Source organism: Pleuronectes platessa, chromosome 5 (assembly GCF_947347685.1).
Source record: "Pleuronectes platessa chromosome 5, fPlePla1.1, whole genome shotgun sequence".
In the NCBI taxonomy this organism is placed as follows: domain Eukaryota; kingdom Metazoa; phylum Chordata; class Actinopteri; order Pleuronectiformes; family Pleuronectidae; genus Pleuronectes; species Pleuronectes platessa.
In genome coordinates this window covers 3186412-3213643 of record NC_070630.1, presented here as the reverse complement: position 1 = coordinate 3213643, position 27232 = coordinate 3186412, and the positions used below count along the sequence as shown (strand labels likewise).

General features: G+C 45.4%; 1 protein-coding gene across 1 annotated transcript in view; it reads left to right on the top strand.

Annotated features, from left to right (window-relative positions):
* The window catches only part of ryr1b (ryanodine receptor 1b (skeletal)), a 45918-nt gene that overhangs the window by 1438 nt on the left and 17248 nt on the right, over positions 1-27232 (top strand). Inside the window, 37 exon segments of the mRNA XM_053423099.1 lie at positions 12121-12243; positions 12350-12451; positions 13470-13490; positions 15185-15259; positions 15353-15431; positions 15518-15630; positions 15723-15822; positions 15946-16042; positions 16134-16208; positions 16289-16445; positions 16564-16728; positions 16848-16969; positions 17060-17246; positions 17389-17524; positions 17620-17715; positions 18001-18119; positions 18344-18477; positions 18573-18814; positions 18905-19097; positions 20011-20227; positions 20323-20427; positions 21046-21149; positions 21238-21321; positions 21408-21567; positions 21709-21856; positions 21959-22164; positions 23554-23728; positions 23819-24027; positions 24109-24264; positions 24266-24456; positions 24561-24693; positions 24818-24978; positions 25301-25463; positions 25564-25650; positions 25800-26026; positions 26118-26562; positions 26652-27206. Coding sequence (XP_053279074.1) covers positions 12121-12243; positions 12350-12451; positions 13470-13490; positions 15185-15259; positions 15353-15431; positions 15518-15630; positions 15723-15822; positions 15946-16042; positions 16134-16208; positions 16289-16445; positions 16564-16728; positions 16848-16969; positions 17060-17246; positions 17389-17524; positions 17620-17715; positions 18001-18119; positions 18344-18477; positions 18573-18814; positions 18905-19097; positions 20011-20227; positions 20323-20427; positions 21046-21149; positions 21238-21321; positions 21408-21567; positions 21709-21856; positions 21959-22164; positions 23554-23728; positions 23819-24027; positions 24109-24264; positions 24266-24456; positions 24561-24693; positions 24818-24978; positions 25301-25463; positions 25564-25650; positions 25800-26026; positions 26118-26562; positions 26652-27206 — 5862 coding nt within the window.

Genomic DNA, 27232 nt, shown 5'->3' with positions numbered 1-27232 from the left:
TGCTGTCATGTTTAATTATCTGTGTATAGTTGAAGTTCCAGTAGAAGCCCGGACATCTAAATCAGAGTACACTGATGGACAGGATTCCTGTCATAACGAGACAACAACAGACCAACACAGCTGTTGTGTCTAGTACACAACCACACACAATGTTTTCTTCTTCGTCTCCTATGAGAAACTCGGAGGATAAACACGTTGAAAACCTTCACAGGGTTCGACCTCCGGGTCAAGAGGCTGCGTGAGGCACCGACTCTTCTAAAAGAGAAACGTTGCAGCTCCATGTGAATTATTAATATCGTGTACTTCAATGGGTTTATCTCTGACACCAATAGTGTCGGGGTCAGCAGCTCAGTCCCCCACACGAGGCTCACAGTGTAACTGCTCGTGGTGCTGAACGGCTCTTTGGATTAAAGCTTCCACCAAATAGTTTTTTCTCCTTTAATTAGAGGCACGTGATGGAAGGCGTCATGTGACTCAGCTGTTTCTCTCAGCTGGGGGGGTTCTCTGGCTCATATGGGAGGATGGAGGTGTGATACAGGAGTGAGTGCACAGTGGAGCTCTTACCTCACCTGGGACCCACTGGGGGCTGCTGGTCCCAGTCCTGTATATCTACTGGTAGAAGCTTTTCACTGTTACGTAACCTGTGCTGCAGGTTCAGAGCCTCACTTCACTGAGAAGCTTTCAGCTGCAGCTCATCACATGACCTCACAACAAGCTCACACAGACTTTAAAACTGAAATGCATTTTTCATCACATCTCAGTTTTGGATGGGAAACATTGACGTTAGTTGTCACGTGGTTTGAAACCAGCTGCAAAGTGCATGGACAGAATCTTGTTGATGGTTTGTTTGTATAAGGAGTTTACCAGTGAGATCTAGAATGCCATCTTGTTGTGTTGCTTTTGTGTTGAGTTTAACTTCGGATCAAGTTTTCAAAATGACAGCTTAGTGCATCTATCCTCAGGGGTGTGCTTGATACCAAAAGAGAAAAGTGAAGTGACTTCAAAATGTTATAAAACACGTCTACACATCAGTGATCATCTCCACATCACAAAAGGCTACACACACATTCCTCAGCAGCAGCACTAGTGCCCTGCCAGGTTTCATTGTGTTACTCTAACACGGCCTGTGACTCACACAGCACAGCGATCACTGCGTGGCTGGAACAGTCGTACAGTACGGTGTGCACTCACTCGTGGGGGGGGGTCAGCGATGCCTTGTGCGGTACAGTAACTGAGTGTTAGCCCTCTGTTGAGCTACAGGTGACTAGAATTCAACCTGCTGCCTCATGAAACGCCCTGTGAGCGAATCAGCTCCCACGGCTGCTGTCAGGAGATTCGCTGAGCTCGCCTTCTCTCTTCAGAAACAACAGAGCGGTCTCCTGCTCTCTAGACACACAAGGTAACACAACACACGTTAGGTAACAGGGTCCACACAATGATTCAGGTTTTATCCGGGGAAGGTAACGGCCGTGTCACTGTTCCACGATGCCACACACTCGCAGGGTGAACCACGTGGGCGCGTGGAGTTTGAAGGGGGTGTTTGAGTTCCAGTCTATAACAGCAGTTTCTTTTTTTAGTGTGCCACGATAAGTGTGCACACTCTGGAGGGAGAAACCAGAGGAGTCAGTGTCCTACTTGCCAGCATCCTTTGGGAGACTCGGTGTGTGTGTGTGTGTCTGTGTGTGTGTGTGTGTGTGTGTGTGTGAATAGAAGCCTTTTTTTATTTTTGTCCCAGTCAAATGTGACATTTGTGGACTAGACTGTATCTTGCGTTTTGTCAGAAATCATTTTGCAGGACGCTCTGATTCATACGTGAAAAGGTCGACTCACTGGTGTCCCAGTTAAAATCAGGCTAAAGCCAACGATCATATCTCACTGTTAAACTGGTTCTATATGAAATGCAATGAAAACATTTATAATCTTTATTTTTTGATCGGATTTTATTTAAGTTACATTTATTTAGTGCTTCATAAAAGGATAAGAAAATAGATGATATGTGCAGGGAGGGAGAAATGAGAGTGATATGAAACAAAGGATTTATTGGGGATGTTGTGGTTGTATGGTATTCCTCATTGGACCCCCCCCCCCCCATTGACGTTTGGGTGGCTGTAATTGACAGGTCTATTTCGGTTATCAAAATCTCAGAGGGCGTGTTTTAGAAATAGGAAAAATTGTTATGTCATGTCAGATTATTTTTTTATTTATCAATAAATGTCATTTGGTGAAAGTTACATAGATCCAGTAAAGTGTTTGAAAGGTTGATTGAACAACGTCTTCAGATTAGATTCTCTGGTCTGTCCTTACTTCTTGGTTGTGTCTGTAAACTCAGGATGTGTTGCTGATCATACCCTGTTTATCATCCAAGTTGTTAAGTGTCTGCCTTTTACACACACACACACATGCACACACACACGCACACACACACACACACACACACACAGGCAGCAGATTTGGGGGGGGCCCGGCTGATGGGCGATTATTAGGCAGGTGCATGTGAAGCAGGGCTTTAGAAGTGCTGAGCCCAGGAGATGAACACATCCACAGCCGGACAACAATAACAACACACTCACACACACACATACACAAACACACACATCAAGGCAGCACCTGTTAGTCCGTCTGCCTCAGTCACAGCAGTTTACACAATAAACAGGTGGTCTTGTCTGCTCTGCCGGACACGAGACACAAACAGACAGAGAAGGAAAGTGACACAACTGTTATGCAAACGTTTGTGTGTGTGTGTAGTTTGTGTGTGTGTAGTTTGTGTGTGGTGGAATGCCTTCTTGCGTGCAGAGGCGCAGTGATTTGCTCTGTCAAGTATCCAGAGATCTTCTGTGCACGTCGGCTCCATGTGGCCGCTCCACAGTCCAGAGTCGACCCGGTGAGCTGCACGTTAAAAGGGAAAGTTTAAAATAAGTCAAACTCATAAAGTGTTGTTTCACCGTCGCACAAACGACCAGGTCGAGTGATACACAAACTAAAAACACACTGCACTGATCTGTAAGTGCAACTTTCGATTTTTTGATAATAATTACAGGTTTTAGAGTTTTTAGAGTAGAAATCATTGGTTTCTACTCATGTAGTGAAATGGTTAATTGATCAGATCCACATTAATTTGTGTCTTTAAATTGTATTTATCGTTAGTTATAATAAAGTTTATGATTACACTGTAAAATATTAAATTTCAATTGTATTTCTTTGTCATGAGGGTTTCATAATGACATCTGAGGAATCTTTGTCCATTAATTTAACTATATATATTGACCAATATATCGGTATCAGAAATATTGAAATCCCAAGTATGGATATTTGCATCGACCCACAAAAATGCTGGTCTTGGTGATATAGTGTGATATATAACAATCAAGCAAGTTTCTAGTGACACCACTTAATCAGGTCTACTACTAATCAATTATGGAAATGAATGTAAATCAATTTGTTGTGAATATCCTTTGAGTGATTTAAAGCCTTTCACCAGCTGAAGCTCTCCTGCAGCCAAACGTCCAGAAGCTCGATGTTTATCTCATTATGTCTCACTGATTGTCCCAAGAAGCCCAAATCCTCCAAAATGTGTGTGTCTGTGTGTGTGTGTGTGTGTGTGTGTGTGTGTGTATGTGTGTGTTTGTGTGTGTGTGCACAGCCGGATTTTAGTCGGAAAGGAAAACGTTAGGCATGGTGATTTAAATAATGAGGAATATTTTGGATCCACAGTCATTTGGCGTGATGCTTTATAATTGTGATGCAGAAGCTGTCTGGTAAAAACAGCACCTTGTGAACATTAACTGAATAAGTTTGAAGGAAAGCTCAAATAAAACTATAGAAATAATTTTCAGTTTCATATTTCACATGTATTTTTTTTAGGCTTTACTTTCAGTTGGCCGACAGGAGGATTCTTGTCTCTCACGATGAATCTCTCGGTGCTTAACTCACTCTTTTATTACATTTTCTGTATAATAACCCGTTTTACGCAGGTCCACTGGTCAGGAAGGTTCTTTACTGACTCTTTAGGCAAAACAGACTATTTTTCTTTTTACAGGAAAAAGATTTTGGCTCGAGTCCAGCTGAAATAATTTATTAATAACAGAGTTTTCCGGGGAATCGCTGCCGTCTGCCAGACTTCAGCTCCTTCACGAGGCTGCTCAATGTTTCATGTCTGGTAGTAAGAGGCAGTTCAGGGTGTCTAAACATCACGTGTCAATGAAATTCAACTGCTGCTTAAGTCAAGAGTGCCTGGAAGCTTAATGGTGAATGAAATATGGAAACATTCATGCTAATAAGTCAATTTTCTCTCTCGTCAACCTGTGCTTTGACAAACCTCTGAACCTTAAAAGACTTCCGATTGATTGAGGATTTAAATTTTGTGATTGGTTGAGTTCACTCCTCGTCTCTTGCTCTTCAGAGGCTGAAGCTGGTTTCCCTGTGCCCACTGGGTTTCTCCCCTGTGAGCGAGAGGCTCTGCTGGCTCCCTCTCCAGCTATCTGCTGGTCAGCAGAAGGAGGGAATGTGATAGTGACAGGTGCAGCCCCCCAAAATAGGAGAGGAGCGCAGGGGGAAGGCCCGGAGCAGGGTGCTGGAGCGAGAGGGAGAGGAAAGAGGGAGGCAATGAAATGATAAGAGGAAAAATGGACCAGCATCAAAAGGAAGTGGTTTGGAATGAAAGTGAGGAGGATACAGTGACAGCTCTGAATGCTGTCGACCCTTTTTCTCTTCTGTGTGCAGCTGACACAGGATCAGCAGCAAGTGACTGCTGCACAAAAAGCTTTTCAGCCCCAAGAGACTAATAACTTTCATACATATATATTTAGTTTCATTGCAGCATCCACAGATCTGATCGACCTGTGGGGGGGGCCGGCCTTAGACGGGGGTGTCATGTGACTGAAAGGCAGGAACACTCGATGACGCTAAGATGCACAACTGAAGATAATATGTCCCTAACATCCACTGGTGGCCACTAACCTTTCACTGGTGCCTACTGAGCAGGACACATGGTTTTCATAGTGCAGCCCTATGAGATGAATTGTAATTTGTGAATATGGGCTATACAAATAAAATTTGATTGATTGATTGATTGATACAAACCAGTAGCCGGTCGGATTCACCTTTGGCCTCAGCGTCTCCTCAAGTTCAGCCTCAAGGCCACTAAGGTGCACAGCTGAGGTTCTGTCTATAACATCCTGCTGGTGGATTGTTCTGAAAACCTTCCACTGTATAAGGGACAATCCCCATCTTTGCTATAATAGTTTAAAAGAGCTTATCACTGTCACTTTAATGTTATTTGACAGTTATGAGGAGATTAAATTGACTGTAGGTTTATCTCACTATGAATGAAACAGTGATTTCAACCTTTAACTGAAGTGCACACTAGACGTTTACAAGTTGCTCAGTGAACTTTAAGGCTTTGAGAGAAATAAACAACAACATTTCTATGTTGTAGGTTTTAGATTGATTGATATTTTCTTAAATGTAAACTTTATTAATGCAATTAAAACTCATTACAATACTTTTATTATAAATGTATAAATTATACCAAGCTGAAACACAAATTCAACAAAATATATTAACCATAGAATGTGACAATAAATACACATTGTACATGCTTAGTTTATTCTGTAATATAGAACACATTTAACACTATAGAATACCTATATATGTGTGAAAGGCTCATATATATCTATATTTAAAAAAACTGTGTTAACAACATTGTGTAGGCCTGTGCTCCCTATGTAACCAATAAACCCTGAGCCGGACCTTTTATATTTACACCCGGTGATTGGTGTCGTATCCTCAGGTAACACGGACCCACAAGGACCATCAGGTGACGGGCTGGACATTCTGAAAAGGGTCTAATCTCAAAATCTTCTTTAAACTTGAAGAGAATGTTCAGGGAGAGAAGAAGAAGAAGGGTTAGGGAGATTCAGAGGTGTTTTTCTTTGAGGCGTTGTGGGGAAGACGTGATTGAGAGTGAGCGATATGATCAGATCCAGTGCCCCAGCCCCCCCCCCCCCTCCAGACTGTGTGGCCCTGAATGCTGATGGTGCACCTGTACTGTCTCCTCTGGTTTTCAAAGGGAAACCCCCGTCACCGCCCTCCCCTCCACCCTATTGAACCGCTCCTCTCCTCCACCCACTTACTGTGCAATGTGCTGTCCCTCACTATTTTATATGTCTGCAGAAACATAATCAATGCCCGCGGGGTGGCCTGCACCAGCAGCACTTCTGGAAATCTGGAACTGTCCGGAAATAATGGATGTTATTCATTTGATATGGGATTTGATTACTGGGCAGGTTTTCATCGGCACTTTGTCACTTTGGAATCTGAGAGTTCGGCTTTGAAGGCTGAAAATAATAAACCAGCGTTGAGATGGACTTATTAGAAAAGAATGTCACTCAGCAGAACTCATACCTGCCCAGTCCCCTTTCATTCTTTCAGAGGAATCACCTGAATATGTCAGATTGTTTAGAATATACAGATACTTGAATGACTCCCTGGGAAATCTGTGAAAACACCAACAATCACCCTGTCATGCAATGTAACAAAAAAAGGAAACGTAACAAACAAAACCAGATGAAAACTTGAACTCCTTGTTTGAGACAGATTATTAAGAAATGACTTCATGACGTTTCGTGTTTGTTTGTGTTTTTATTACGGTTTTGAAGGGAAAAGTTTTATAGAAGGTCAATTTATAACTAGGGCTACGTTGTAGCACTTGCGGGCCCGAGCACCCGCACGTTGAAGCCTGTTGCGGTCGGTGGAGAGAGCGATCGATGACCAAGCGCACATCATCGATCGAGCATGCACTTCTCCACGTTGCATGCGTTTTGCGCTCTGCGGCAGTAGGTTTGCCAGTAGGTGGCGCCATCACTATTATTACACACAGACTTATAGATCTGTTCAAGTAGCCGCTCTGATGTAGCGTGAGCAGTTTCGTGTCAATTGGAAAATTTTACCACAATGTAATTTTCACACTGATCAGTAGGTGGCGCTATGACCCTGAACTAATGTTTATATATGGAGCTGTTCAGATCAGGATTGTGATCATAGGTCAGAAGTTTGGAGCCGGTTGGATAAGGCAGTGTGGATTAACAAAGTACTTCCTGTTTCATGGATAATCAGTAGGTGGCGCTATGACACTGAGGAAATATTGACACATAGAGCTGTTCAGGCTTGTACTCTTATCATGTGACAGAAGTTTGGTAGTGATAGGACAATGCACAGTGGACTTATGAAAACATCGTGTCCTTTGGCGAAGGATGATCCTTCGCCGCACCTCAATGTTTAAATGGTTTGAGGAAATGTCACAATTCTGACCTTGATTCAATGACTTGACTGAGCTCATTTGAGCTGTATATCTTAAAGCAGTCAGGAGCAGTTCATCAAAGAATAAAACATGTCAATTCATGTTGCCACCAGGGGGCGCTGTGATTTCAAGTCATAATTTCTGTGTAGATGTCATCAAGCCGGAACTCTTGTCTTGCATGTCTAGTTTGGACTCGATTGGACAATGTATGTCCGAGATACAGAACCTCGTGTTTTGATGGCGTTTAATCAAACTCAAGACGCCACGCCACGGTCACACGGTGTGACGAAAGGTCAATCTCTTAATCACTTTTTATCTCCATCTTGTTGTGATGGCACTGATCTTAATTTGAAGTTAATCTGATGAAAGCCCTGGGACAAGTGCATCAAGTAAAAATGTGGAATATGGAAAAAAAATGGCCACTTAATCCAAAATGGCGGCCTCCCTGTTTGGTCAAGCATACCTATCCAAGATATTTTTTTGTTTGTTATGAAACGACACATGTCCCGATAGATTTGTATAAATGTCGGCCATCGTAGTGCCGGGGTTGCCCTATAGGGGGCGCTGGTCAGTTTTTTTGCCACGCCCATTTCTTAAAACCATATGAATATCTTCAGGGGGGGGCTGTTGTTACACACATGTAGTTTGAGAGAGATAGAATCATGAACACTGAAGTTACAGCAATTTCGTGTTTCACGGCGAGTTGATGAACTTTAATGCCACGCCATTCATATGGCGTTTGACGAAAAGTCACGGTAATCTTATGTCTTCATTGTCAATGTCTTGGGACCCATTTGATACAGTTTGACATGGTTGAGGTCAGTGGATGAGGAGAAATTCATCCAAGTGTAAGACAAGCAAAAAACAAGACATTTCCTGTTGCCACCAGGGGGCGCTGCGGTTTTAAGTCATCATTTATGCATAGATGTCATCAGGCGGGGACTATTGTCTTACATGTCTAGTTTGGACTTGATTGGAACATGTATGTCCGAGATACAGATGCCCGTGTTTTGATGGCGTGTAACCAATTTTTAACGCCATGCCACGGTCACACGGTGTGATAAAAAAAAAATCCCTCAATCATTTTTTATCTCCATCTTGTTGTGATGACACTCATCTGAATTTGAAGTTGATCTGATGAAAGCCCTGGGACAAGTACGTAAAAGTAAAAATGTGGGATATTGCCAAAATGGCCACTAAAAGCAAAATGGCGGACTTCCTGTTGCGTTTTTCATAATGCTCCATGAGACTTTTTTTCATGACTGGTCACGATACACCTATATCCAGATTTTGATGAAAATCCGTTATGTGGAAACCTAGGGGCTGGTTCCAGGGGGCGCTGTAGAGCCATTTTGCCACGCCCAATTCTAATTACTCCAGAATACTAAAATATCCGCAGACCTTGAATTTCCTGCAAAGTTTCATAACTTTTTGAGCATGTCTAGACCCTGAAAAAGCCCCCCAAAGGGAAATAATAATAATAATAATAATAATAAAAATCCTTACAGATTCAATAGGGCCTCTCACCATTCGGTGCTCGGGCCCTAATAATAACTTTTGCAACAGAGACCAACAGACGATAAAGCCCCAAAACTCCTGAGCAAGCTGAACAAGTGGAGGGAATAACTATATTTAAAAATGTCCCCGGAGTGTTGACATCCATGATAGCATCAGTTGAGACGCTGTATAAATGGCCCATGAACCGGCTCAGCAGATAAACTGATCTTATCCCTCTCACTTGGAGACTGTTACACTGTCCGACGCGGGGGGGGGCTGTTGTCTTGTTTGCTCCCTGTGTGTCGGGGGGGCACCGTGCCCACTTGTCGGGGGGGAACCCTGGCTTCCCTCTGTCTGCCCCACCAGTCGACCCTGGAGGACACACAAAGGTGTCTGCTTTCAGCTGCTATCTGGGCCTCTTGCTGTAAATCTCCGCTGCGTTACACACCTCCATTTGCACACACACACACACACACAGCAGTGTGTTTGTTTTTTTGTGTTTGTCTGTCGGGTTTATGTCCAATTGTCTCCCCCTGTCCCTCTGACCCCGAGCTTCCACATTGCCCAGATGCTTCAGCCGCCCGGTCCAAACAGGGTTCGTCTGTAATGCGACACCCGCCGAGCTGATGGAGCATCAAATGAGCTTCATCCACACGTCTGAGCCGAGGAGTGTAACCTTCTGGTGAGGCCGGTGACACCCGGCACCTCGTGGCTGTCGCTCAGAGCCGCCTACCTGTCTTTGCTCCATCACACACGCTCATGTGAGATTAAGGAGTCAGCAGGCCTGCGTTGTGCTTGGCTCACAATGAAGCATCAGCTGCACGGGCTTCACGTCCTGAAAGCTGTCTCTATTAATACGAGGATGAGCTAACCCCCCCCGGGCTCGTGGGGTCTATGGAGGCAGCTTTTCACATGGTTGATTTGGAAGTGATTCACACAGTGTGACCGACGGAGGAACACGGCTCTGTAGCTGATCATTCACTTCATAGAGAACTATTAAGAGACTGTGTGCCCCAACAATCAGGAAGGAGTTGTCTGCTCCAACCACGTGTCAACAAAGTGTTGGCCGAGGCTCGTGTGTGTGTGTGTCTGCTCCACCGGCCGCTTTGGCAGGTTCCCAGCCGCCAGCGAGTTCAAATACCTGATAACTTCACCAGAACCAAGTTATTAATAGACAATATTTTTGTGTGTCGTTTCGCTTAAATCGACCTATATATGACCACATTCATGGTTTACCACAAATTATTAGAAAAATAGTTTCACAGCTCATCAACTCAAAATCTAGATGACTGAATATGAATTCCTATAATGCAATAATAATAATAATAAGATAATAATTACAGGGTTACAGCCATTTTACCAACTGTTGTTTATTTGTGTTGTTTTTCAGTCCTGATTGTTGATATAGAAAATAAAAAGAATGTGGTTCTATGTGGTTCATTCTCTCTATTTAAGTAAATTGTGTTACATTTGACACATCTTGACACAAGTTGATAAGATAATAACCGAGATGTGAGACGTCTCTCTGGTCCCTGGATCCTCCGAGTCGTCCTCTGTGTCTTTGCCTGTAGAGCTGAAAGAAGTAGAGTGAGTCTTCTCTCTCTCTGTGTGTGTGTAACTGTGGCTGTTTCACCGTTAAACGAACGGCTCTGACTCTCGAACTGCGCTCGGGCATTTATCGTCTCCGGCTGTCATCCGATCGCACATCTTGTCTCGTAGCAGTGAGTCACTGGGTTACTTCACTCGTCTGCTTTTAGACTCCAGCTCGGTCTTCTCTCCTTAATGGGGACTGCAGCACTGTCCCCACAACAGAGCCCGTCTCCCAAGTCTTCTACGAATGTGGGACTTCTCTGCAGCGATGCAGGGATTCAGAAACGTTTTTTTAATCTCAAGTCCACCTTGATCAACAAGGATCTGTGTCATATTAGTGCATTGAGTTATTGGTTTGAAGCTCAGCTGTGAAGTGGTGTGAGTTGGAGGTGGTGTTTGTCTCCAGGGAGTTTTTGTTTTAACATTTAGATTGAGATTCAAGCGAAGCCTCTGAGATTCACGTCCTTTTCCTGAAAGTCACATTTCCCTGGTCCACCTGCAGAGTGAGTGGGGCGGCCGGTGTGTGCAGAGGAGGAGAGAGAGCTCGGTGCTCCACTTTCTGGAGGGTAAGGCAGGGAGCGTGAGGACAGGACAGAGGAGACGTTTCTAGGCTGAGGAGAGACAGATGATAGCTCTGCCGAAAGGAAGAGAAGGGAGGACGCACTTCAACCAGGGACACATTAGAGGCCTCTGGGTTTAAGAGGGTGGGGGGGGGCATGTTACCAGGTCACCGATCTGCACCACTTTCCATTTCCCTGCTCTGTGCCGTAAACACGGACATGGAAACCCCTGAGCTGCCCTCGGGCTGAGTCTAGAGTTTCTGCCTATTATCTGAAACACCAAAGTCAAAGACACGCCGGTCCCACAGAATCAAGGGGGGGGGGGGATTCACAAAGAAGAGGAGAAAAGTCCGGTTCCTGTCCAGAACTGTGCGGAGGAATACTCGGCAGGTTAAGTGATGGGTTCACTTGGATAATGACGGAGAGGAAGGAGCAGCTGAGAATGTAGAGTGTCAGGTGTGGGTTTCACCAGGGGGGTGTGGGGGGGGGGTGTTTATTGCTGTATTTACACTGGTCTCTGGAGGGTCCGGGCATTGATGAGCAGCAGCAAATTACTGTGTGTTGGCATTCTGCTGGTGAGACGGACTGGTTATGTGTCTGTTGTGACTGTTTGCAGTCTTTTTAACTCTCCATTTAAAAGACTAATTGTGCGTTTTGCCCATTTTTGTTGCTTCTTAATCACAGATTGTTTAAATATCAGGGGTAAGAAAGCAATTTGTGTGAAGAACACTTTGCAGGCTCCCATCGTTCTTCATGCATTTAATCGTAAACAAGTGTTAGGAGGCTGTCGTCGTTATTCCTCGAGAATCCTGAGAGTTTGCTTATTGATGTTCAAACAGTATAGAAACTATTGAAAGACATATTTCAATGACCTGTCAGACGCCGTGCAAATAGATATATAACATATAAAATCACAGCTATTGTCCAGGTTGTCTTCTTTTGCCCTCACAGACTGTGTCAGTTTAGCCAATGAAAGCTCAGGTTTTGTACATAACAAAGCCTCAAAGCAAGTTTTATTTGAAAACCTTATGAAAAAGCAGAAATCAACAGGGTCAACCTGCAGAAGAAAACATGATCCCAGGGAAGGCATTGAGTGGTTCGAGGTCTAAACAATGAGAAAGTGAAAGTCCAGTGAATAAACAGCTGTTAACTCTGTGTTGTTGTGTCTGTGTGCAGGATGACCAGGTTGTTCTGCAGTGCACCGCCTCCCTCCTGAAGGAGCAGCAGATCAAACTATGTCTGTCCTGCGAGGGCTTCGGGAACCGTCTCTGCTTCCTGGAGACCACGTCCAACGCTCAGGTAGGACGCCGGTCCCCCCCGGTCCCCCCCCCGTCTGTCTGCTCCGTACGTCACCTCACTTTGAGTGACCTTACTTGACCCCTGCGTGCTGTGTGCATGTTTGCAGAACGTGCCCCCGGACCTGGCCATCTGCACCTTCATCCTGGAGCAGTCCCTGTCGGTGCGGGCTCTGCAGGAGATGCTGGCCAACACGGTGGACATGACTGAGGTAGGAGTCACACACAGGCCGAGGGAACCAGGGATAGACGGAGGAATCAGTGGGAAAGTGATGGAGGCTCAAGTTAGAGGTCACTTTGGTCCCTTTAGAGGACGATGTCTCATGAACAGTAAATGATAGAAACATTACATTTGGTAAAGAGATTCTTTTCTGACTGATTAACAAATGAATGTGTTGTTTTGACAATGTTTCCTGCTCTGATCCGCTGCCCCTGATTATAGAATCAGATTTTGCTGAGCTGTTTAGTTTTTCTTGGGATCTGTTATCGAAAGGAATTATGTTTGTTTCAATTTATTCTTCAATCTATTCTTTACCCTCAGTTTGAAGTTGGCAGCTTTTCACTCTTTTGGAAACAAACCCGTCTGACTAACTTCCTCTTTAATGAGATCTTAATTTTTTAATATTTCTGTTTTAATGTTAATTTAAGATATTTTGTTTTAGAGGCTTTTCCCCCCTCAAGCTTATTAGGTGATGTTTATTTTTTAATTTTTTATTTGCGTTCCCCCACTATTCACCTCAAAGGTAACACATTTCGATTCCTTCATTATAATATCCATTTAAATTGCAATTTTTATTCAGATATATTCTACATCCTATTAAAAGAGCAGAAAAATGCATTAAATTTAAATGTATTTATCATATTTAAACAAATGCTTATATCAATTGCATGTACACGTGTTTTTGTTTTTTTAAGACACGTTCTAAAGTAAATAGTGAATTGGGAATATTGGAAGAATTGGGAATATCTTCTTCGAACTGTTTAATTAATAAATATACAATATTTGGGCCATGGACTTAATATCGCATATTTATAATTCATAAGAAGATCCGGCGGCTATCACTGCTGGATGTGTGACATCACCACTATGTAATATCGATCTGGTCCCAACAGTGAGAACATCACAGATTGACTCATTGCTTTAATTTCATTATGATTTATTTATTTTACTTTCTATTTGACGACCCCCCCCCCCCCCCTCCCCTTTCCTTCTTGCTTGCCTCCGAGCAGACAGTCGATTTGGACCAATGGGTAGGTCTGTTCCCACGTCTTTACTCCCTGTAACTCGTGTCCCGACCAACCTGGCAACTGTCCTCGTTCCTGTCCCGCTGCCCTCTGGATGTCCTATTCAGTGAAATAGTGCTGTGTCGTTCTCATGTTCAGATTCATATCTGTGTGGCCCTCACCCCCCCACCCCCCCCCCCCACCCCGAGGTGGCGTTTACTCTCTACGCCTGCTGGTATTCACACCAGGAACTGAAGTAGACAAATCCAGTATCTTAATATTGTTTGATATTTCATATTTACCTAAATCTTTATTGTAAACTTAATGAAACTGAATCAAAACATTTGAAAAGTTTCACCGAAAAGTGGCTGAATCTGCAGATTTTAAAGATGAAGCCATTGTTTTAGTGATGAGGATTTATAAACTTATGTACTTTCTTCTGTTATGATTGAATTAGTGTAGACATCCAGACCCTAACTCAGGTGTCAAAGCGTTCACATTCCATGCAGAGACTTCACCGGCACATTCGCCCTCATCACACATATTTTACGCTCCGTTGCTTTTTGTTGTTCCTTTTGTTTCAGCTCATTCGTGAAGTCGTTATGTTTGTGTTAAGTTTCTTAGAACCAATGTTCCATGAAGGTGAAGTGGTTTCTGTCCAGTTGAGTTTGTACAACAGTCTACAAGTGACATTTAAGCCCCTTGTTGTTAAAAACAAAGATAATATCATGGATTATATTTTTATTTCAAGTCTCTGTAGCTGCAGATTTTTTATCAGGCACATTATTGTCGTGGTGGTAGTTTGGGGAGTTCCAGGAGTTTGAAGATATGGAGGAGCCAGATCTTTTTTAAAGGGGAGCAGGAGGATGAGAATAGCATGGCATGCACCCCCCCCCCCCCCCCACACACACACCTCTGTTAGGTGGTTAAGGAAACTGGACACCGCCAGAGCACTGGACAGGCCTGTGTGCCCACTTAAAACACACACACACACACACACACACACACAAACACACACACACACACACAGACACACTTATTTTTGTGGAGACCTGTCTTTAGGAAAGATTCGGGACCAAAACATTAACCCTTAAAAACAAGTCTTAACCCTGAAACAACTATTTAAACTGGTTTACGAACCCCGTGGCACACACACACACACACACACACACATACACACACACACACACACCGGGGACACACACACACACTCCATCACCACCTGTCCAAACTGAGCCTGGTGCTAATGTGGACCAGGGTTAATGGTATAGTGCTGCCACTTGACACACCTGCCCCTGACTCATCCCAGTGGATTATGGGTTCTTAACCCGACATGACAGCTGAGCGCTATCGTCCAGCTGGTGGAACTAAACAGTGGTTTCAGCTGATCCGTCCACAACTGCCACAATAATTGTGTTTTTCTTGTTGCTTCCTTGCTGGATGTTGAGAAAAGGTAGGACTGGTTTCATTCGTTTGACTTTCTGTGACTTTGTGAATACGCGGTCACTGGATTCCAATTTCCAATCTCTCATTCCAGCTTAGTTAATGTTGGTTTCTTCTGTTTTATTCTTCTGTTTTCCTTGTTTCTCATTATATTTTGGGGGAAAAACGTCAATGTTCATTGTTTTTATTTATTTTATCATCATTAACATGATCGATATTTCAGCAGAAGTTACTGTGAGCTCTATATTTGAAGACTTTTCTATCTTGTCCCTCTCCAGTCGTCCCAAGGTGGAGGTCATCGTACTTTACTGTACGGTCATGCCATCCTCCTGAGACACCACCACTCAGGCATGGTAAGACTGTCCATCACCAGTTTGTCCTACTGTGGTTAAAAAGACACCAGTCCATGTTGTGGTCCCATCCTGATTGTGAACCCTTGTCTCCAGTACCTGAGCTGCTTGACGTCATCTCGCTCCCTCACAGACAAGCTGGCCTTCGACGTGGGCTTACAAGAAGACTCCACTGGTACACACAAACTGAGAGATTCCTTTTCTGAATGTTATAGACACACAGATTTCATTAGCAAGTGGTGGTTCCTGTTGTTCTTGCAGGGGAGGCCTGTTGGTGGACCATTCACCCAGCGTCCAAGCAAAGGTCAGAAGGTGAGAAGGTCAGGGTGGGTGATGACCTCATCCTCGTCAGCGTGTCCTCTGAGAGATACCTGGTAAGACTCCTTTTATATCTCAAGGATTTAGACGTGATATAAACTCTGTCAGATTAAAAGTGGTCCCATCGTTTTCTCCCGCTTGTCCTCAGCACCTGTCGTACGCCAGTGGAGATCTGATGGTGGACGCCTCGTTCATGCAGACTCTGTGGAACATGAATCCGATCAGCTCAGGGTGTGAACTCGCTGAAGGTACAAACCTGTTCTGTGCAACTCTCGTCTAATTCTGGAAAAACACACACGTACAAGCACATACACATATTTAGTTGGTGATGAAACACTACACACAAATCCCTGGGGTGTGTTTGTTCTCAGGGTTCCTGACGGGAGGTCACGTGTTGAGGCTCTTCCATGGACACATGGACGAGTGTCTCGCCATCTCTACCCCAGAGGAGGGAGAGGAGAAGCGCAGGTAAAACTCAAACCATATCCAGATGTATGCATGAAGAAGAAATAAAATATGGTGTTAATCTGTTATTATATCACGTGTGCCTCCACTTCAGGATGGCTCACTACGAAGGTGGTGCTGTGTGCAGTCAGGCTCGATCCCTGTGGAGGTTGGAGCCGCTAAGAATCAGGTGATTGAATTTACCTTCATTAGTTATAATAATGTGGTCGTTCTTTTAGTTGTGTGATTCTATCTTCTCTCTGCCTGCAGCTGGAGCGGGAGCCACATGAAGTGGGGGCAGTCTTTCCGTATCCGCCACATCACCACAGGCCGGTACCTGTGTATGGATGAAGACAAGGGCCTGTCGGTGGTCGACCCAGAGAGGGCCAACACCAAACTCGCTGCTTTCTGCTTCCGGGCCACGAAGGTCAGAATGAACAGATTCACTTCCTCTGGCCTCGTGGTCCTGCTTGTCTTCTTCTCTCATTAAACCCTTCATGATTTCCTCCCACCCTCTTCTTTCCTTCCTGGTTCCCCGTGAGCAGGAGAAGGTGGAGGTGGCTCAGAAGCGTGACGTTGAGGGGATGGGCATTCCAGAGATCAAGTATGGAGAGTCCATGTGCTTCGTGCAGCATGTGTCCACAGCCCTGTGGCTCACATACGCAGCTCTGGATGCCAAAGCTGCTCGCCTGGGGATGATGAAGAGAAAGGTACGAGAAACAGGAAAGATATGGGTTCAGTCACTTCCAGTCACCAGGCACTGGGATTGCAGGACAGAGAGAACTGGGGGATATCATCTGTGATATAATGATGTTGTCTGTGTGTCCAGGTCATTCTGCACCAGGAGGGTCACATGGACGATGCCCTGACTGTGTCCCGCTCACAGGTTGAGGAGTCTCAGGCTGCTCGAATGATTTACAGCACCGCAGGTCTCTTCAGGCAGTTCATCAAGTGAGTCCTTTTTCAAATTTGTAGAAGTGAGAAGGAAATCTGTCTCGTTGACACGTCATGTTCAATATGCTCATATTTTGATCTTCGCAGGGGATTGGACTCTCTGAGCGGGAAGAGCAAGTCTCCGGGGGCTGTGTCGCTCCCTCTGGAGGGCGTCATCCTCTCTCTCCAGGATCTCATCTTCTACTTTCGCCCGCCCGAGGAGGAGCTCGAGCACGAGGAGAAACAGACCAAGCTCCGCTCCCTCCGCAACCGTCAGAACCTCTTCCAAGAGGAGGTGATCCGCCTCACACATCAGCAGACACACTAAACCCAACCCTCTCTCTTAAAGCCAAGTTTTCAACCCCGACCATCACAAGTACATGTCTGAATTAGACTCTAAATATGAATGAAATAATAACCTTTACCCCGTGTCTCAGGGAATGATCACCATCGTGCTGGAGTGCATCGACCGCCTGAACGTGTACAACACCGCTGCTCACTTCTCTGAGTTTGCCGGGGAGGAAGCAGCAGAGTCCTGGAAGGACATCGTCAACCTCCTCTATGAGCTTCTGGGTAGAATCCTCTCTATAAACTCTCACAATACAATAAATACAATTAAAAATACTGTCTTTACTGAATAAATAACTTATTTTTTCTCCACAAAACAGCTTCTTTGATCAGGGGAAACCGCTCTAACTGCGCGTTGTTCTGTGACAACCTGGACTGGCTGGTCAGCAAGCTGGACCGTCTGGAGGCCTCCTCTGGTACCACATGGTTCTGACTCACTGATGCGTCCTCCAGCCACAGATTACAGTTTAATTTAGAATTGATCAATTATAGATTTTAGATCAAGCTTAAACTCAGTCAGGCAAAAACTGCTAATAAATAAGTTAAAGAACACAAGTTGATTTAACACTAAGCTTATGGAGGAACCAAATTCTTATCAATGATTTGTTTTAAGTTAATCACGATATTTAATTTCCCACTACGCATGCATAACTTTTCATGTGATCAACAGTTTGTCCCGCTCCTCGTCTCATTGCACTCAGGTATTCTGGAGGTGCTGTACTGTGTGCTGATTGAAAGCCCTGAGGTTCTGAACATCATCCAGGAGAACCACATCAAATCCATCATCTCCCTCCTGGACAAGCATGGAAGGAACCACAAGGTTTGTCTCCCCTCATTGGCAGGAAACAGAGTGTGTGTGTGTGTGGGGGGGGGGGGGGGGGGGAGGAACATCAACTGGCAGCAAATCAATTCCCCTCCATTTGGCTCGTTTGCTAATTTCCATTAGCGGTTGTAGCCCTTGAATTAAAGTGTGAGTTGTCGGCTCTGCTCTGCCACATCTGAACATGAAGATTACAGAAGTGTCTGTCTGTGTCTTGTCTTCAGGTCCTGGACGTCCTGCGCTCTCTCTGTGTGTGTAACGGTGTCGCTGTGAGGTCCAACCAGAACCTCATCACTGAAAACCTGCTCCCGGGTCGGGAGCTCCTGCTGCAGACCGCCATCGTGAACTATGTCACCAGGTAATCAAACTGCTTTTGCCAAGTCATCAATCCCTCTGTCCAGTGTCTGTCGTCTGCTCAGGACATTTTTACATCTTGTCCTTTTCTGTCCTCAGCGTGAGGCCCAACATCTTCCTGGGCACCTGTGAGGGATCCACGCAGTTTAAGAAGTGGTACTTTGAGATGATCGTGGACTACGTGGAACCGTTTGTCACGGCTCAGGCCACACACCTGCGTGTGGGCTGGGCCATGACGGAGGGCTACAGCCCCTACCCCGGAGGAGGAGAGGGCTGGGGGGGCAACGGCGTGGGTGACGACCTCTACTCCTACGGCTACGATGGACTGCATCTGTGGTCGGGTGAGATGATTCCCCCTGACGGACTTCCTGTTTTATTACCCATGATGCTCAGCTGCTTGTTACACGTCTCCCTCTCGCTCTGCTGTGCAGGTACCGTTGCTCGCCAGGTGGCGTCGCCCACGGCTCACACCCTGGCTGCGGACGACGTGGTCAGCTGCTGTCTGGACCTGAGCGTCCCCAGTATCTCCTTCCGTATCAATGGGTTCCCAGTTCAGGGCATGTTTGAGAACTTCAACGTGGACAGTCTCTTCTTCCCAGTCATCAGCTTCTCTGCTGGAGTCAAGTAGGTGTTTTCCACTTCTTTGATTTTCCAATAACTTTTATTGACCTTCATGTTGATTTCTTTCCGTGAGAACAATTCATTAATATAAAAAATATTAATACAATATAATAATTTAAGGTGCAGAGGCTGTTTTACCAGTTTCCTATGCTGTTCGCTTTTTAAATTATGCAATTTAATTATAATTTGCACAAAACAAATACAGCAATATACCTACGGATTTCCAAAATGACAATATTAATTTAAAGTTGTAAGTGAATAATTAGGCTTCAAAAACAAACTGAAAGACGGTTAAGTTTTTTAAGTTTATGTTTTTATCTGCGTTTGTTTATCAGCTGATTTTTTCAGAATCCCAATATGACCCTGACTAGAACCCATAACTTTGTTATTCAGATCCAGGTCAGGAGGCAGATTTAGGAAAAGCTTCTTTTCACTTTCTTTAACATCGGAGATAAAGATTTTTTTTTACATTTTTGTTGACTTCTCAGGGAATAATTCATATAGATGAATCAGATATTTAGGGGATTCTTATCTATGAGTTAGTGCAATTTGGTTTTGTAATTGGAAATATTAACTAAGAGTGGTTGAAACTTATTTAATAGTTGAAAAGTAACTTTTTGCAGACCTGACTAAGACTCCATGACCTTAAATGTTTATGACCTGAAACCTGTTTGACCTTTCTATTACTTATTGACTGTCCAAAGAACCCAATGGAAATGTAACTGAATCATTTGTTACTGTGCTTTAGTCCCTGTCTTAAACTACCCTACAGAACCAGTCTGAACTGGCTCAGGCAAACTTACCTTGTCCTCCTATATAAGACCCTTGTATTTCACTGTTCTCCATCTTCTGAGGAACTGCTGCCATAAAGTGCTTCAGTGGATTATAACCACCCCCCCCCCCCCCCCCCCCGCAGGGCTCGGTTCCTCCTCGGCGGCCGTCATGGAGACTTCAAGTTCATGCCCCCCCCCGGCTACGCCCCCTGCTACGAGGCTCTGCTGCCCAGGGAGCGGATGCGCATCGAACCCATCAAGGAGTACAAGCACGACTTCAGTGGCGTGCGCAACCTGCTGGGTCCCACCCTGTCGCTCACCCACACCTCCTTCACCCCCTGCCCCGTGGACACCGTCCAGGTAGGACGCCACAGAACCTCCAGCTCACACTCTGGATTGTGTTGTAAAGTTTGTGCCCTGTGTGAGTTTGCTGACTTCCCCCTGGCTGTGTGCAGATTGTGTTGCCCCCTCACTTGGAGCGCATCCGAGAGAAGCTGGCAGAGAACATTCACGAGCTCTGGGCTGTGACTCGTATTGAGCAGGGCTGGACCTACGGGACCGTGAGTACAGAGTCGGCACCGCTACACAAAACAGACACACACTTACATGACTTGGAGTAAAGTAAAATCTAAATGTATTAATAAGGTAATAAAATAAGGGTGTATTTTATTGTTAAGGGCAAAGTATATAACTATCTATATCATTGTCTTAGAGATGGACTTGTTTTATTTACTATTCTTTAAATTCTACCATGATTGTAAATCCTCACAGATTAACGTCTGCAGCTAATACTATCTACAACTATATTTACCGGATGAGGACACTTTGCCCATTTCCAACTTTGGTAAAAATGCAGGAGTCTCTATATAGACATAAATCCTGATGTCTTTATAGAAAGTTTTTAAATTGTATTAGTACAAGTGTCACATAGAACACACATTTATTTACAACAACAAAACAAGAGCCCTGAGAGACATGGTGGTAGAGATATTTAAAAGTCTATTTCTAAGAATTGCGTCTTACCAATATATATCCCCAGGCTCTAAGGAGATTGTCCATCTAGGTTATCTGGTCTGAGATCATGTGTAGAACACCAGGATAGCGCCTGTTGAAGAGAATCGACTAATCGGTGAGTCTTTTATACGAGTTGATTAATCCAACGTCAACTTCCTCCACAGTTCAGGGACGACAATAAGAAACTGCATCCGTGTCTGGTGGACTTCCAGAGTCTTCCTGAGCCAGAGAGGAACTACAACCTGCAGATGTCGGGAGAGACTCTGAAGTGAGTTGGTACAGAGGTTCTTTTAGAGAAGATCTGAGGCTCAGAGGAGGAACCTTGGTGGTGATCCTGTTTCCTTCTCGTCCTGTAGGACTCTCCTGGCGCTGGGTTGTCACGTCGGTATGGGAGACGAGAAAGCAGAGGAGAATCTCAAGAAGATCAAACTGCCCAAGACGTATGACCACAGAGATCTTTTCACTGTATTCACTGTTTTTCTTTATCTTTTATGTCCATCTTCATATCTTTATCTCTCTTCTCCAGCTATGTGATGACCAATGGATACAAGCCTGCCCCCCTTGACCTCAACCATGTCAAACTGACCCCAAATCAGAACCAGCTTGTGGAGAAACTGGCCGAAAATGGTCATAATGTTTGGGCAAGGGACCGGGTACGACAGGGATGGACCTACAGTATTGTGCAGGTAACCATTTGATATCTGGTGTTGAATTCATCTTAAGAAGACCATTTATGAAAACAGATGTGTAATCAAAACAAAGCTGTCATTCCAATGCTTAAAGTATGATTCTCTTTATATAAAGTCACGTTCTGTCTCACTCCTCAGGACATCATGAATAAGCGGAACCCTCGCCTGGTGCCTTACAACCTGCTGGACGAGAGAACTAAGAAAACCAACCGAGACAGTGTTAACAACGCTGTCCGCACCCTGATTGGCTACGGCTACAACATCGAGCCTCCAGATCAGGAGAGCAGTACGTCAGCTGGCCTCGTGCTAACGTGTGTTAAATATTGAATATCACGAGGGACACATTTCATATCTCTTGTTTTGGCTCTTCTCCGCTCTTTCCCTGCAGCCGGCCACGGTCTGGAGAACACCCGCGGGGACAAGGTCCGGATCTTCAGGGCCGAGCGGTCGTACGCTGTCACCCAGGGGAAGTGGTACTTTGAGTTCGAGGCCGTGACCACGGGGGAGATGAGAGTGGGGTGGGCACGTCCGAATGTCCGCTCTGACACTGAACTGGGAGCAGATGAGCTGGCCTACGTCTTTAATGGCAATAAGGTGAGATGCATATCAATGTCAATTTAGTTTTTTAGTAAATCACCTTGTAGTCAAGATTAGGGTTGCAAAGAGGCGGAAACTTTCCATGGGAATATTCAGCTCGGGAATTTTAACGCTGAACAAAAAAAAATATCATTCAAAACTCTATATTAAAGATGTATGGAATGCAGCACATGCTGCTCGGTGAATTTCAACCCTCCAATGTGCATTTCTCCATCACATGCACAGATAATTCCCAGCATCCTGCACAGTACAGCAGAGCTATTGAGGCCTGCTGTAGTGTGCAGGAATAGTCAGGTAAGTTTCGATGATATTACTGGGGAAATATATTAACATGCTGATTGAGGATTGTTCATCTGTTCATCTAGCCCAGTGGTTCCCAAACTTTTTACAGTCTCGTACCCCTTCAGACATTCAATCTCCAGCTACGTACCCCCCCCCCCCCCCCCCCCCCCCGACGCACGTATACAGCCTATAACACTTGAAACTTTGAAATTGTCAGCGATTTCAGGACTTATAATAATCGTAGATGACAAAATAATGTCATCTACGAAATTCTTAAGGATCAATTAATCGATTGTCGATTAGTTATGCCCATCCCTAGTTTTGACTAACGGTCACTAACCTACCTGTAACTTTTTTTGGCAGTGTAATTATTTTGCTGAATATGGGTATTTTTGGCAATGCGAGTTGGCTCTTCAGACTATTTAATATTGCGCGATTATTTATAGCTCAGTTTGAAAATGTAATGGGCTTTTTCACTTTGAAAACGCAGATAAAATGTTCTCCCCACGTACCCCCTGAACCACTTCGCGTACCCCTTGGGGTACATGTACCCCAGTTTGGGAACCGAGGATCTAGCCTATTTCTATTCATTTATCCATCAATTGTAAAATATTTTTAAAGATGATTCCAATTGTTGCCAACTATTTATATCTCTGGCATTGCTTTAGTGTTTTTTTACAAGCTTTTTTCTCATCTTATTCTACAGAACACTTCCACATGCACTATCTCATGTGTGGAGACATTTCACTCCAGCAAATGTAGATGGAAAGGCTGTGTACATTTGCAAATGCTGTGCAAAGACCTATGTTAAGAATGACACAGATCCAGAAGCATATAGTCAAGTGCCCAAAGTTTCCTCAGGGCTCAAATCAGCCTATGACAAAACAAATGTTTATATTTATGTCTGTATAAGACAAGGTAAATACAGTTAGTATAAAATACCCTGTTAATTCCCATATATTCCCGTTAATTCCCATGGAAAGTTTCCAACTTTGAATATTCCCGGAATTTTGCAACCCTAGTCAGGATACATTCATGTCTTAGATTATTTCTCTTATTTTATCGACCGTTTCCTGTATTTATTGATGATGTAATCTCTTCCAGGCTCAAAGATGGCATGTTGGGAATGACCCATTCGGTCGCCAGTGGCTGTCTGGTGACGTAGTGGGTTGTATGATTGACCTCGTGGAGATGAACATCATGTTCACGCTCAACGGAGAAATGCTGATCAGTGACTCGGGCTCTGACATGGCTTTCAAAGATATTGAAATTGGAGAAGGTAAGAATGTTATGGGTAAAGGAAGTGATGCACTGTTTAAAAAAGGAGGGACAACTTACCAATTCTGTTTGTGTGTCTTCTCCCCGTCAGGGTTCATCCCGGTGTGCGCTCTGGGCTTGTCTCAGGTCGGGAGGATTAATCTCGGTCAGAACGTCAGCAGCTTGCGCTACTTCGCCATCTGCGGCCTGCAGGAGGGATTCGAACCCTTCGCCATCAACATGAAGCGAGACATCACCATGTGGTTCAGTAAAAGTTTGCCCCAGTTTGTGCCTTTGCCCACCGATCACAACCACATCGAGGTAACTGGTCCGGGTCCCTTTGAATGTCCAATGAAGCTTTACAACTGGATCACTTATGTCTTTAAACGTGTTGTCTCTCAGGTCTCACGTGTGGATGGAACTGTGGACAGCGCCCCCTGTCTGAAGCTGACCCACAAGACCTTTGGCTCACAGACCGCCAACACGGACATGATGTTCCTCAGGCTCAGCATGCCCGTCCAGTTCCACGAGACCTTCAAGGTCACAGCAGGAACCACCCCCTCTCACCCGCATGCTCACCATCCCAGAGGAGGAGGTGGTGGTGATTGAGCCCGACTCAGAGTTTGAAGTTTTGAAGAAGTCCGCCAGCCGCAAGGAGCAGGAGGAGGACAAGAAGGAGCCGTCTGTGCCCAAGGAAATCTCTGTGGAAAATGAGAAGGACTCAATGTCAGAAAAAGGAAAGAAAATGGGGTAAGTGGGACATGTTAGTGTCCAGTGGAGAGGAACAAGCCAAGAGGGTTTAATGTGTGTTGTGTAGGTAATTCAAACGTTCCTCTTTTTCCTGTGCAAATTAGATTTTTCTCCAAGGCTAAGAAGGCGGCCATGACACCTCTCAACCCTCCTCCACCTCCAGCGGTGCCACGTTTGCCGGAGGACGTGGTCCCTGATGACAGAGACGACCCTGAGATCATCCTCAGCACCACCACTGTGAGCTCTATCCTCTGCTAACACTTTGCATCATACTGTTCAAGTCATTATCTTATCTGTAGATGATCCAATTTGACTACTTTTAGATTTTTCACACTGATATTTTCTCCCTTCCTGTTTTCAGTATTACTATTCTGTGAGGATCTTTGCCGGGCAGGAGCCCACTGGTGTGTGGGTGGGCTGGGTCACTCCCGACTACCACCAGTATGATCCGACCTTTGACCTCTCCAAAGTACGCAGTGTCACGGTCACTGTGGGAGACGACAGAGGCAACGTACACGACAGGTTTGTCTTTTTGATTCACGGGATGCCAGGTTCTACAAGCTGCTGGTACCTCTGTTCCTGAGATCTGCCTATACAGACTATAGGGATGGAATATGGAGCTTGATCATGTTTATATTTCCCATGGTGTCCCTCAGGGTTCTATACTTGTTCCCCCCTGTTTTCCCCATTCGTAGATCTCCATTATGCCGCGCTTTCCATTGTCTTGTGTTATTTCCCAGTGTCTCCGTGATGTTAAACACTTTGGATCAACTGCACGATTGTTAAAACTGCCATATCAAAAAAGATGATGAGTGTTAACCTTGTGTTTGCTGTTGCTTTGCAGTATGAAACACAGTAACTGTTACATGGTTTGGGGCGGAGACCTGGTCAGTAACCAGCAGACCCGCTTCAGTCAGGAGGACATGGTGGTCGGCTGTCTGGTGGACCTGGCAACGGGTCTCATGACCTTCACAGCCAATGGGAAGGAGATAAACACCTTCTACCAGGTGAGTCTAGTCTACACTGTGTAGGGTGTGTGTGTGTGTATATTTTAAATGAGTCTGAATGAGGTACAGTCTTTTACCGTGGAGCTCTGTTTTATTTCAGGTGGAGCCCAACACCAAGCTGTTCCCTGCCGTCTTAGTTCAGCCGACCAATCAGAACTTGGTGCAGCTGGAGCTCGGCAAACTCAAGGTCAGAAACTTCCTTTGCTTCTCCACCAACTACTGCTGTTGTCCCTGTCCAAATCTGTGTGAACGGGTCAACTGCTCATCATCCAAAACCAGTCGCCCACCTTCTGATTGATGGTCTAAACCTCTTCTTCTCTCTCTCTCCCACTTCAGAACATCATGCCCATCTCGGCAGCGATGTTCCGTAGTGAGCGCAACAATCCCGTCCCCCAGTGTCCGCCCAGGCTGGACGTGCAGATGCTGACCCCGGTTATCTGGAGCCGTATGCCCAATCACTTCCTGAGCCCGGAGGTGGGCAAAGTGAGCGAGAGGCTGGGCTGGATGGTGGAGTGCACTGAACCCCTCATCATGATGGCCCTGCACATCCCAGAGGAGAACCGGTGGGACACAGTCGTCCCTGCAGCCAGTTTGTAATCGGTTACCAACCTTTTTCCTGTGGTTCTGATCAGTATTGATGTTTTTTTTTTCCAGGTGTATTGACATCCTGGAGCTGTCGGAGCGTCAGGATCTCATGAAGTTCCACTACCACACCCTCATGCTCTACTGCGCCGTGTGTGCTCTTGGCAACAACCGAGTGGCTCATGCCCTGTGCAGCCATGTGGACGAGTCCCAGCTCTTCTACGCCCTGGAGAACACCTACCTGCCCGGGCCTCTCCGCAGCGGCTACTACGACCTGCTCATCAGCATCCACCTGGAGTCGGCCAAGCGGGCTCGGCTGGGCACCAACAGGGAATTCATCGTCCCCATGTCCAAAGAGACTCTCAGCATCCATCTCTATCCGGACACGAAGAAGGCGTACTCCCTCCCCGGGGTCGGCCTCACCACCTGCTTGCGGCCCAAGCTGCATTTCTCGTCCATCAACTTTGTCGGCACGGACCCTGATCTGTACACGCTCAGTCCCGTCCTGCCTCTACAAGTAAGAATCAAGAACAGAAACCATGCTCTTGTGCAAAATGTTGTAAAATTGTTGATACGTTTCTCTTATTTTGATCTTTTCGTCCACAGGACCTGAAGACCAGGGCGATTAGCATGTTAACAGAAGCTGTGCTTGACGGTAGCCAGGCCATGCGCGACCCAGTAGGAGGCAGTGTGGAGTTCCACTTTGTCCCGATCCTGAAACTGATTAGCACGCTGCTCATTATGGGCATCTTCAACGACGAGGACACCAAGCACATCCTCAAGATGATCGACCCCAATGTTTTCAGGGGAAAGGAAGAGGGGGAGGAGGAGGAGGGAGAGAAAGCTGCTGAGGGAGAAGGTGAGAAGGCAAAGGAGGAGGATGTGGATGAAGAGGCTGACCTCGAGGACGAAGGGGTCGGCGATGAGGACGAGGAGCTGAAAGACGAAGAGAAAGCTGAACGTGAGGGCGAAGAGGGTGAGCCTAGGGAGGAAGGAGAAGAGGGCGAGAAGGAGGGCAAGGCCTTAGTAGCAAAAGTTGATGGAGAGAAGGCAGAGGAGGAGAAGGAGGCGGAGGCGGTGGAGGCAGAAGCAAAAGAAGAGGAGGAGGGTCTGGATGAAGGATTACTCCAGATGAAGCTGCCAGAGTCCGTCAAACTGCAGGTCACTCGCCATTCATACAGTTTAAT